The sequence below is a fragment of the Primulina eburnea genome, chromosome 18 (assembly GCF_022965805.1).
Source record: "Primulina eburnea isolate SZY01 chromosome 18, ASM2296580v1, whole genome shotgun sequence".
Lineage (NCBI taxonomy): Eukaryota > Viridiplantae > Streptophyta > Magnoliopsida > Lamiales > Gesneriaceae > Primulina > Primulina eburnea.
Window position 1 is genome coordinate 15,400,864 of NC_133118.1, and position 12,726 is coordinate 15,413,589.

The 12,726-nt window shown below is 37.8% G+C and overlaps 1 protein-coding gene and 1 long non-coding RNA gene across 6 annotated transcripts; both read left to right on the forward strand.

The window, feature by feature from the left end:
• The first annotated feature begins 1,809 nt into the window (after positions 1 to 1,809).
• Positions 1,810 to 4,627, forward strand: LOC140819942 (uncharacterized). Of its 5 annotated transcripts, none has more exons than XR_012115317.1 (3): positions 1,810 to 1,985; positions 2,261 to 2,369; positions 2,963 to 3,185. XR_012115317.1 is itself a non-coding variant. In XM_073180218.1 (3 exons), the coding sequence occupies exon 3, from the start codon at positions 3,493 to 3,495 to the stop codon at positions 4,165 to 4,167; it is 675 nt and encodes a 224-aa protein (XP_073036319.1). In that variant the 5' UTR covers positions 1,810 to 1,985; positions 2,261 to 2,369; positions 3,491 to 3,492; the 3' UTR covers positions 4,168 to 4,627. The 5 variants fall into 5 exon arrangements, 2 of the variants coding, with proteins under 2 accessions (XP_073036319.1, XP_073036318.1); XR_012115316.1 differs by having other exon boundaries at positions 2,281 to 2,369; XM_073180218.1 differs by lacking the exon at positions 2,963 to 3,185 and adding an exon at positions 3,491 to 4,627.
• A 4,145-nt stretch (positions 4,628 to 8,772) lies between these two features.
• LOC140820256 (uncharacterized) lies at positions 8,773 to 10,184 on the forward strand. Its single transcript, XR_012115393.1, has 3 exons — positions 8,773 to 8,984; positions 9,280 to 9,368; positions 9,962 to 10,184. It is a non-coding gene; the product is annotated as an uncharacterized lncRNA (long non-coding RNA).
• The last annotated feature ends 2,542 nt before the right edge of the window (positions 10,185 to 12,726 follow it).

A 12,726-nucleotide genomic window follows, 5' to 3' on the forward strand; every position in this document is an offset into this window, starting at 1 on the left:
GTCATTTGGTGTTTAATGGTGGTGTTCGAATCTTGGCTGTCCTAGGGACTATAGCCATGGTTAGAACTCTATATTAACATTTCAAGGACGTGACCAAATCATCCCTTCAAGGATTGGATCACGGATCTATCAAAATTTCACCAAAACATCACAAGCACATTTCGGTTTCATCATGTTTCTGTGTGAGTAACTTTCAGTTTGTGAGGTTTGGATGGATTGTGGCTGGCTTCTAACCTATATCCATAGTTCATACAACACTCACTCATGTCTATATCGTGCCATGGTTGATCATATAGCCACTGGAACGAAATAAGACAACAAATTCATACGAATACTACAGCACAGAATTTCTGGGTACTCTTGGTTTGAGCTGTGCATTGTCCTAGGTGTTGTCTCGGTGTGTGGTTGGATTTTAGCCCTTAGCCATGGTCCAATCCATGCCTTAGGATGTTGGTAAGAGTCTAGGGTCGATGGTTCAAGCCAAGAGTCAAAATTGTTCAGAGTTTCAACCCAAATAAGCAACATAGCCGCTGCTGTATTTTCTGTTTTTTTGACAGTAACTTGGGTCACGGTTTTTGGTGTGGTTTGAGTTCGTGGTTGGCTTTTAGCCAATGGCCCTGGACTGGACAGTACCCCAATGAGTTAGGAAGGTTATGTTTTTGGCCGTTCGTGATTTGGTCGAGTTTAGAGGTCATACGAGAATTTACGGTGAAAGGTGCCAAAATGACTCTCGAAAGAGTGTTTTATGTTTTTGGATTCCTTTCACCTATTTTCGTGTTTTGGCAATTCTTATGCATGTTTTTCAGTATGTTTGGGGTATTTTTAATCATGGTTAAACGTCGGTTTAATGTTGGTTCGGGTTGGTACGAAGCCATGATTAAAAATCAAGTTGTTGGTCCTAATCGTTTCGTTTTTTGGTTTAGTTGTTAAGTTTTTGTCAAGTTAAAATTTATTTGCATGTGTCACATATTAGAATTAAGTCGCAGCGAGCCTGAGAACGATCCAACTCATCCGGTAAAAATAAGGTTATAATTATATTACGTGCATAAAAATATAAAATGTTTATTTTGGAGATATATGCTATATGTCTTGTGGCCACCTTACGCTTAAGGGTTTGGAAGTCGGTAGGCGCAACCGAGGATGTAATGCCCGAATTTTGAAAATGTGATAGTAGTTGTGATGGTTATGACCTTAAGTTATGGTATAAATGGTAATGAATGTTATAGAATGGAATAGATAATTGATGGGAAGAATCAAAGGTGGATTTTGAGCTAAATAGGTAATGGAAGTGCAGAAACGGTGTGAAAAATGTGACAGTGGTTGGGGTTTTTAGAATAATGTTTTGTATATTGATCCAATTGATGTTAGGCCACTTTCATTAGAAAGATATGACATAAGGCTATAACTTTGTTATTTTGCGTTTTGGTCAAATCATTAGGGAAGACGAGCCAAAAGCGCCCCGAAGTGTGTCGTGCGTATCGTCGTTCCTACAATGACACATGTTGGGAGATTTAGCATAACTTTTTACTCAGAACTCCAAATGATCTGAAATTTTGAGGGGTTAAAGAAAAGACATAGATCTACAACTTTGTAGTTTACCACTTTCGCAAATTCCGAAGTTAAAAAGGTGTTTTGGACAGAATACGGCGCGCCCCAGCACCAGATCTCGCGCGATGGCGCGCCCAATACTGATTTTGTTGTTGTTTGGGGCAGAATGGAGCGCGCGGCAGCACCAAATCTCGCGCTATGGCGCCCAACAACAATAATAAAAACGTGTTTTGGTGTTTGGGAAGGCATAAAATAGAATGGTATCATATTTTTCCTCATTTTCCTTCTCCTTCTCTTCTCTCTATCGGTTTGGAAGCTAGGGTTCTCTTCTTCCTTTTTATTTTCTAATTTATTCTTCAATCTATGGGAGATTTGTTCAAGGAAATTATGAAATGAAGTTAGATTTGTGATCCTCTCTCCAAGATCTTCAAGATGGTGTAAGTATGTTATATTTTATTCAAGTTTGGAAATGAGATGAAGTTTAGAATTGGTATTTGTGTTGATATTTGAGATGTTGGAGATGTTGAGATTGTGTTGGTTTGAATTTAAAATGGAATTGAAGACAATGGCAAAGTAAAGGAGCTAACTCTTTAGGACACATGCCATGTGTTTGATAGAATGATTCAATGAATGTTTTTATGGCATATTAAGGTTAAGAAATTTATGGATCTTGATTCGAAGCGATATGGAACTAATTATGAATTTTGAACAGAAATTACTCTGTTTTGATAGATGATCAGAGTTATTGAATTATAGTAGAATCCAGAGGTTCAAGACTTCTCACCTACGCATTTCGATCTTCTTTTGGTAATAATTGAAAGGTATGTTACGGTCGATAACATACGAGGTAAAAGTATCATTTTTATTTTAAATTGAAAACTCTTTGGCTTGATGAACTGTTGGTGATTTGATGATGATTGTTGTATTGAGATGAGTTGATTATGATATCGAGATGATGATATTGATTTGCATCATGACATTGCATATTGAGCCACTTGTTGATTCAGATTTGATATGGCGGAGGTCGCCTTGATTTATTGATTTGTTGGACGTATGGGGCTATAGTTGAGTTGGCATAGTGTATGCGGAGGTCGCTGCTATGGCCTGAACACTCTCTATAGGCTCACCATAGTCTTGGGATTGTAGAACATAGCAACCCACCTCGAGCGGATGAGTCGGTGGATATTGCTGGGAGATTCTCTGTCCTTGGGTACCCTATGACCAGATGATTCACTTGATCTTGAGATTTATTGCTAGCCTACAGCTTCTGATCATGCATTGCATTATATTGCATCTTTATGAATTCATATGAAATATTTGAAATTTTAATTCTCATATGTTATTGATTGTATCATACTGGGTTTATACTCACCGGCGTGTCCGGTACCTCTTGTTTTCATGTGCTTGACGGTAGGTGAGGCGAGGCTTGGGATGCCAGAGTCAAGCTCCAGGCGAGGAGATGCGAGTTAGAGTGGGATTCTCGGGTCTTAGGAGCATTTGATGATGTTGGGAAAATTTGGTTCACAAGTTTATTTTGACATGTTGAAAACTTATAGTTCAAACATTTAAATTATTGTGACAATGTTTATGTGGATTTGTGAACAACGAATTATGTATTTTATTAAATCGTTTGGTTATTACTTTTATAATTATTGGTATTAGATGTCGGACCCGGGGCCCCACATTAGTTGGTATCAGAGCATAAGATATTTGGGGAACATGGTAGATCGAGTCAATTCGAATTGCTTGATCATGTGATATATTTGCTAGCATTTTCATTGTGCCATAATGTGAAATACATGATTTTAATTGAGATATTATATTGTTGATCTTTATTCGATATTTTTGAGATTTTGAGTCTCGAGAGCCAGAGATGATGGATACGAGATTGAGATGATTATGATATTGTGATTTTATCTGTGTTTGATCTATTGTATATCAGACATGGCTACTCGTGGTAGAGGTCGTGGTAGACCTAGACAGGACGTACCAGTGGCACAAGATCAGGGCAGTGCTACTCATACTCAGATGGATATAACTCCGACTCCGATGGAGACACTGGTAGCCAGATTTCAGTCTTTGCACCCACCGATGTTGAAGGGTACCGAGAATGCATTAGAGTGTGAGAACTGGTTGGAGAATATGGATCAGTTATTTGAATCTCTTGAGTATCCAGATGATCGTAGAATCAAATTAGTTGTTCATCAGTTAATAGATGTTGCTAAGAGTTGGTGGATCATGACCAAGAAAGCTTTAGAGGGTCGAGGTACTATTGTTACCTGTGATATTTTTAAATCTGAATTTTATCAGCGTTTCTTTCCTACCTCTTACAGGAAAGATAGGGGAGCCGAGTTTGCAAATTTAAAGCAGGGAAATCTGAATATTGAGGACTATGTTGCTAAGTTCTCGAATTTACTGAGATTTGCTCCTCATGTAGCATCCGATGAAGAAGCTAAGGCCGATCACTTCATAAATGGTCTTAACCTAGATATATTTACCTTGGTTAATACTGGAAGGCCTAACACTTTTGCTGAGGCTCTTGATCGAGCCAAGGGAGCTGAAACCGGTATCATTAGACAGAGAGGTCCTCAGTATTCTCAACGACCCCAACAGCCATAGTTTCGACAGCAATTCAGACAGGGCAATACTGGTAGTAACAGTGGCAGCATAAGAGAGCAGTTTCGGGCTAGAGGCAAGCAATTTAAGAGGCATGGCAGTAATTTTTCGAGTTCTAGTGGATCGAGACAGTCTGGTTCAGTTCAGAGCACTGGTTATTCAGGTCCGACTTGTGGTCAGTGTGGTGGTAGACATTATACCGATCAGTGTAGAGGAATCTCGGGAGCTTGCCACTTGTGTAACCAGGTGGGACACTATGCTCGAGTGTGTCCTAACCGTGGCAGTGAAATATCTCAGAGTGGGGGATCATCGAGACAGATACCTCACCAGAATCGTCAGACCCCTACAGTTCATTCTTATCAGCAATCAAACAGGACAGATCAGAATAAACAGAGTGGTAGCCACAGGGTAGGACAGCCACCAAGACAGCAGGCTCGAGTTTTTGCACTCACTGAGGATGAGGCACATAATGCTCCCGATAATGTTATTGCAGGTAATTGTTTTCTCTCAGATTATCCTGCTTATGTTTTGATGGATACTGGTGCATCACATACTTTCATAGCTGAGCACTTTGTCTCGTTTAATTCATTGCATTCTATGCCATTATCATCTACATTATCTATTTCTACTCCACTGGGCAAAGTGATGAGGTCAGCTGAAATGATAAATGGTTGTGAATTTCGTTATGAGGATAATGTAATTGAACTTGATTGTATTGTATTGGAGACGTCTGATTTTGACTGCATAGTTGGCATTGACATGTTGACAAGATACAAGGCTACTGTAGATTGTTTTCAGAAGGTTGTTAAGTTTAGGCCTGATATGACAGATCACTGGACATTCTATGGTAAGGGTTCTCGAGCTAAGATTCCTTTGATATCTGTGTTGTCCATGACTCGTTTGTTGCAGAAAGGAGCCGAATGTTTCTTGGTTTATGCGATTGATATTTCAAGGTCAGTACCTACATTGGAAGATATTCCAATTGTTAGTGAATTTTCAGATGTATTTCCAGAAGAAATTCCAGGATTTCCTCCAGTTCGAGAGGTTGAGTTCAACATTGAGTTGATGCCAGGTACACAGCCTATTTCTAGAGCTCCTTATAGGATGGCACCAATTGAACTAAAAGAATTAAAGAAACAACTTGAGGATCTATTGGCTAAAGGATATATTAGACCCAGTGTTTCACCTTGGGGTGCTCCGGTTTTATTTGTGAAGAAGAAAGACGGATCTATGAGGCTTTGTGTCGATTATAGACAGTTGAATAAAGCCACAGTAAAGAATAAGTATCCTTTGCCAAGGATTGATGATCTCTTTGACCAGTTGCAGGGTTCTTCAGTATATTCTAAAATTGATTTAAGATCCGGATATCATCAGTTAAGAGTTAGTGAGACAGATGTGCCTAAAACTGCTTTTCGTACCAGGTATGGGCATTTTGAATTTTTGGTAATGCCTTTTGGGTTGACCAATGCACCTGCGGTATTTATGGATTTGATGAACCGGGTGTTTCAAAGGTATATAGATCAATTTGTGGTGATATTCATTGATGATATTCTTATTTATTCAAAATTTGAATCTGAGCATGCCGAACACTTGAGAGTTGTTTTGCAAATTTTGAGAACTGAAAAGTTGTATGCTAAATTATCGAAATGCGAGTTTTGGTTGGATAGAGTTGTTTTCCTTGGACATGTGATTTCAAGTGCAGGTATATCAGTTGATCCGAGTAAAGTTGAGGCAGTCATGAATTGGTCTAGACTGACATCAGTTCCTGAGGCGCGTAGTTTTATGGGTTTGGCAGGATATTATCGCAGATTTATTGAAGGATTCTCACAGATTGCGAGGCCAATTACCCAGCTGACACAAAAGAATGCACCATTTATTTGGTCATCGGCATGTGAGAATAGTTTTGTTGAACTTAAGAAGAGATTGACCAGTGCTCCAGTTTTGACTATTCCATCAGGTGTAGGAGGATTTAAAGTGCACACTGATGCTTCACATCAAGGACTGGGTTGTGTATTAATGCAGCATGGCCGTGTGGTTGCCTATGCTTCTAGACAGTTGAAGCCACATGAGTCTAGATACCCAGTGCATGATTTGGAACTAGCAGCAGTGGTTTTTGCGCTAAAGATTTGGCGACACTACTTGTATGGGGAAACATTTGAGATATTCACTGATCATAAGAGTTTGAAATACCTCTTTTCACAAGCAGAGTTGAACATGAGACAGAGACGTTGGTTAGATTTGTTGAAAGACTATGATTGCGAAATAAAATATTATCCAGGAAAGTCTAATGCAGCAGCCGATGCTTTGAGCAGAAAAGTATGTAATATGTCTTTGATCACTAGCAGTGTATCTGATCTAGTAGAAGAGTGTTGTCTTTCTGGTTTGGATTTTGTGGAAAATACTCAACCTGTAAGAGTATTTATGATTCAGGCAGAACCCGAGTTGTTTGTTAAAATTAAAGAGGCCTAAAGATTAGATCAAAGTATTCAGAAATCAGTTGAACTCGTCAGATCAGGACATCAATCAGAATTTCAGGTCAATAATGAGGGTATTTTGTTTGTGAATGATCGTATTGTAGTTCCTAATATTTCAGAGTTGAGGATGCATATTTTGCGTGATGCTCATTGCAGTAAATTCAGTGTACACCCTGGAAGTAAAAAGATGTACAATGATTTGAAGAAACAATTCTGGTGGAAAAGAATGAAATCTGACATAGCAGAATTTGTATCTCATTGTTTGAATTGTCAACAAGTGAAAGCAGAACGGAAGCGACCGGGAGGTCTTTTGCATAGCCTTAGGGTTCCAGAATGGAAGTGGGACCATATTACCATGGACTTTGTCACGAAATTGCCGAGGTCGTCGAGAGGTTGTGATTCAATTTGGGTTATCGTTGACAGATTAACTAAGTCTTCGTGTTTCATTCCTTATCAGATGACATATAGGCATGATCAGATGGCCAGATTGTACATAAGAGAAGTTTTGAGATTGCATGGTGTTCCTAAGTCCATTGTATCAGATCGTGATCCTAGATTTTCTTCTCATTTTTGGCAGAGTTTACAAGAGGCCCTTGGTACTCGTTTGCATTTGAGTACAACATATCATCCTCAGACAGACGGACAGTCAGAACGTACTATTCAGACATTAGAGGATATGCTGAGAGCTGTAGTGATGGATTTTGGTATTGGTTGGCAGGATTCGTTACCACTTGTAGAGTTTTCTTATAACAACAGTTATCAAGTGAGCATTGGAATGTCACCATTTGAAGCATTATATGGCAGGAAATGTAGATCTCCTCTGTATTGGGACGATTTATCTGAAGCACCAATTGTAGGACCTGATATGATAAGAGATATGACAGAGAAGGTGAAATTGATTCAGAGTCGTATGCGAGCTGCTCAGGATAGGCAGGCTAAGTATGCGAACATCAGGAGACGACCATTGATTTTTGAGAAGGGTGACAGAGTTTTTCTGAAAATATCTCCTTTCCGTGGTACAGTTAGATTTGGAAAGAAGGGTAAATTATCACCAAGATTCATAGGTCCGTATGAGATTTTGGAACGTGTTGGTGATTTGGCTTACAGATTAGCTCTTCCTCCTGCATTATCAGGTGTTCATGATGTTTTTCATGTGTCCATGTTGAGGAAATATCATCCAGATACTTCTCATGTACTTCCACCCGATGAGGTTGAGTTAGATCAGACTTTGAGCTACATTGAGAGACCGATTCAAATTCTAGACAGAAAATATAAGCAACTTAGAAATAAATTGATACCGTTGATTAAAGTACAGTGGAACAGACATGGTGTCGAGGAGGCAACTTGGGAATTAGAAGATAAAATGAGACAAAAATATCCAGAGTTATTCAAATGAAGTACGCTTCTACTCTCGATTTTAATTTCAGTATTGATTATTACATGATAAACTTGAAAGAGATGATTGATTTCGAGGACGAAATCTATTTTTAGAGGGGAGGAATTGTAATGCCCGAATTTTGAAAATGTGATAGTAGTTGTGATGGTTATGACCTTACGTTATGGTATAAATGGTAATGAATGTTATAGAATGGAATAGATAATTGATGGGAAGAATCAAAGGTGGATTTTGAGCTAAATAGGTAATGGAAGTGCAGAAACGGTGTGAAAAATGTGACAGTGGTTGGGGTTTTTAGAATAATGTTTTGTATATTGATCCAATTGATGTTAGGCCACTTTCATTAGAAAGATATGACATAAGGCTATAACTTTGTTATTTTGCGTTTTGGTCAAATCATTAGGGAAGACGAGCCAAAAGCGCCCCGAAGTGTGTCGTGCGTATCGTCGTTCCTACAATGACACATGTTGGGAGATTTAGCATACCTTTTTACTCAGAACTCCAAATGATCTGAAATTTTGAGGGTTTAAAGAAAAGACATAGATCTACAACTTTGTAGTTTACCACTTTCGCAAATTCCGAAGTTAAAAAGGTGTTTTGGACAGAATACGGCGCGCCCCAGCACCAGATCTCGCGCGATGGCGCGCCCAATACTGATTTTGTTGTTGTTTGGGGCAGAATGGAGCGCGCGGCAGCGCCAAATCTCGCGCTATGGCGCCCAACAACAATAATAAAAACGTGTTTTGGTGTTTGGGAAGGCATAAAATAGAATGGTATCATATTTTTCCTCATTTTCCTTCTCCTTCTCTTCTCTCTATCGGTTTGGAAGCTAGGGTTCTCTTCTTCCTTTTTATTTTCTAATTTATTCTTCAATCTATGGGAGATTTGTTCAAGGAAATTATGAAATGAAGTTAGATTTGTGATCCTCTCTCCAAGATCTTCAAGATGGTGTAAGTATGTTATATTTTATTCAAGTTTGGAAATGAGATGAAGTTTAGAATTGGTATTTGTGTTGATATTTGAGATGTTGGAGATGTTGAGATTGTGTTGGTTTGAATTTAAAATGGAATTGAAGACAATGGCAAAGTAAAGGAGCTAACTCTTTAGGACACATGCCATGTGTTTGATAGAATGATTCAATGAATGTTTTTATGGCATATTAAGGTTAAGAAATTTATGGATCTTGATTCGAAGCGATATGGAACTAATTATGAATTTTGAACAGAAATTACTCTGTTTTGATAGATGATCAGAGTTATTGAATTATAGTAGAATCCAGAGGTTCAAGACTTCTCACCTACGCATTTCGATCTTCTTTTGGTAATAATTGAAAGGTATGTTACGGTCGATAACATACGAGGTAAAAGTATCATTTTTATTTTAAATTGAAAACTCTTTGGCTTGATGAACTGTTGGTGATTTGATGATGATTGTTGTATTGAGATGAGTTGATTATGATATCGAGATGATGATATTGATTTGCATCATGACATTGCATATTGAGCCACTTGTTGATTCAGATTTGATATGGCGGAGGTCGCCTTGATTTATTGATTTGTTGGACGTATGGGGCTATAGTTGAGTTGGCATAGTGTATGCGGAGGTCGCTGCTATGGCCTGAACACTCTCTATAGGCGCACCATAGTCTTGGGATTGTAGAACATAGCAACCCACCTCGAGCGGATGAGTCGGTGGATATTGCTGGGAGATTCTCTGTCCTTGGGTACCCTATGACCAGATGATTCACTTGATCTTGAGATTTATTGATAGCCTACAGCTTCTGATCATGCATTGCATTATATTGCATCTTTATGAATTCATATGAAATATTTGAAATTTTAATTCTCATATGTTATTGATTGTATCATACTGGGTTTATACTCACCGGCGTGTCCGGTACCTCTTGTTTTCATGTGCTTGACGGTAGGTGAGGCGAGGCTTGGGATGCCAGAGTCAAGCTCCAGGCGAGGAGATGCGAGTTAGAGTGGGATTCTCGGGTCTTAGGAGCATTTGATGATGTTGGGAAAATTTGGTTCACAAGTTTATTTTGACATGTTGAAAACTTATAGTTCAAACATTTAAATTATTGTGACAATGTTTATGTGGATTTGTGAACAACGAATTATGTATTTTATTAAATCGTTTGGTTATTACTTTTATAATTATTGGTATTAGATGTCGGACCCGGGGCCCCACAGAGGACCTCTCCGTCCGGTGACTTACGACTGGTTTATGATTATGTATGGGTACGAACATCCAGTCCAATGGCTGTGATTGATCTCTACCGCCCAGTATACTGTGGTTTAGTCTGATCAGGCGCTTACGCTATGTTATGGGTCACTTGCTTAGAAACATTATCTCTACCAGAAAATTATGATATGTTATGACAGAGCTCTAGTGAGCAAAGCTTTTACGTATGATTTTCAGATATGCACGTAGTTATAATTATTCATGATACGATTTTCACATACGCTTTATGATACCATATTTTTACGTTGCATGGGATTTTATTATATATATTTACTTGTTATAAACGATATATACATGTTGAGTCTTTAGACTCACTAGACTTGATTGTTGTAGGTATTGATGAGGTCGAGACTGCAGGCGGAGACCAATGAGCGATCTTGGGACAACAGTAGTAAACCCGAGGACCTCATGATTTAGTTTATGAACCTTTTATTATTCAAACTCAATTTTAATACGTTGGATTATTTTAAGTTGATGTTTACGTTGGATTAATTTCAAACTGTTTGTTTGAAAACAATATTTGCCTCCGCTGTTATTTTAAAGTTAAAATTATTTACATGTTTATTTTATAAATTGGGAAAATTATTTATACATGTTTATTTTATAAATTGGGCAAATTATTTATTTATTTAGAAAAATTTTAATAATTCCGCAAAATTATGAATACGAAATACGGGCCTTTACAGTTGATATCAGAGCCTATGATCTTGTAAATGGTTGTACTACTACTGCTCTCGAGAAGCTCATTAAGTCACGTCTTCGGTCCGTAAGTTTTACATTTACACATTTTATTTAAAGCATGAATTATTTTAACAACATGTTTTCATGAAATGTATTTACGTTCGGATTTTAATTGTTCAATGTCTATTTAAATTTTAAAAAATAAATTATGGAATTATGCATGTTGGGTACGTTTGGAATTGGACATGTCTAAGAATTCGAATATAGGGCTTTAGGAGAGTTTGAAAATGATTTGACTATATTAATTTGTAGGTCAGTAGTGTTGATGTCCTCCTTATGGGTTATAAGTTAATCTTGAAAATTATGAATGCTTTTGAGGCTTGTAGAATTTCTAAGAAATTATTAATGGTTCTTGGTTGATAGTCGAGTAAATTTTTGAGGATTTCATATAAGCAATAGCGATTCTAAGACTACGACAATCTTTAGGATGATAAATGTACAATTTGAGGATTTTAAGTGTAATTGCCGAGACTTAATTACTGTAATCATACGTTGATTAATTGACATGATTGAGGTTATACGAACTTGAATGAAAAAGTCGGGCATTGTTACATTATAAGCCAAACCGGCGCACATGCACGAAGAAACACGCGCATATGCGCGAGGGGTCCAGAAGCCCTCGCGCATATGCTCGAGAAAAGGCGCGCATATGCGCGACACCTCCAGAATCTTTGGCGCATATGCGGGAGATGAAGCGCGCATATGCGCGAGTGGGTTTTTGGCGAATTCTGGAGAAGCCACGTATCCATTGCATGCAAGATATATAAATAGTGATATTTTGTTTCTTCCTCCGAGAATTCCAACAAGGAAGCAAACTAATTCTCTGAAAATCCCTCAAGTTTCCTCGTATAATAGATTGGTGATTTCGTGTGATCCGACTATCAGAATTTGAATTCGACTTCAGTACTGAGTTCCTATCGACGCAGTCTATAACTGGACGTAAGTTTTGTTACGTTTAGACATGATTTGAAATTTTGATATTGTCAGAATTGAATATGAATCAGATATGGTGTTTTTCCTACAGTAGACATTGTATAATTGAAGTTAGATTGAAGAATAGATTGGTTATACAATGGTTATGAATTTCAGAGTTTATTTATTTGAGATTTGATATCAGAGTTGAGTTATTACTGATTTAAGTGTACCGATATTGAGATTATGAATTGTATTAATACCGATTATGACTCGTGGTATTATATCTGTTATGTTCAGATTGACGGGTTATTCAGATTGTATTGTTATGCTGTCGAAACTTGAGTTGATTTAGATTGATCAAATTCAGTAATGATTTAGATTGTATCGTGATATCGTGATATGAATTAGATTGTACTTTGTTCAGATATGGATCAGATTATATACTGATTTGAGTATTGATCAGAACAGGTTTTGAATTGAGTTATTTAATGATATTGTAATTATACGATTGTCATTGCCAGACTGGCTATGGACAGATCAGAATACAAGACTTCGTCTTCGTCAGACCGGGAAGACAAAGGTATAAATAAATGTTGATTCGGGATTGCACAACTCGAGTTAGGTTTGACTTGAGTTTCCCTAAATCACATACTTTATTTTATTGCATTGATATTTGCAGATTATCAGATTGATATGTTTAGCCTATTGAATGATAGCAGAACCAGAGTTGAGTTTAGGACAGATCAGCCTAGCTAGGGCAGAACCGCCAAGTCTTGGACAGAACTT

Excerpts from the sequence above, each read along its gene's own strand:
- LOC140819942 (XM_073180218.1), top strand. The coding sequence starts at position 3,493 with ATGGCTACTCGTGGTAGAGGTCGTGGTAGACCTAGACAGGACGTACCA.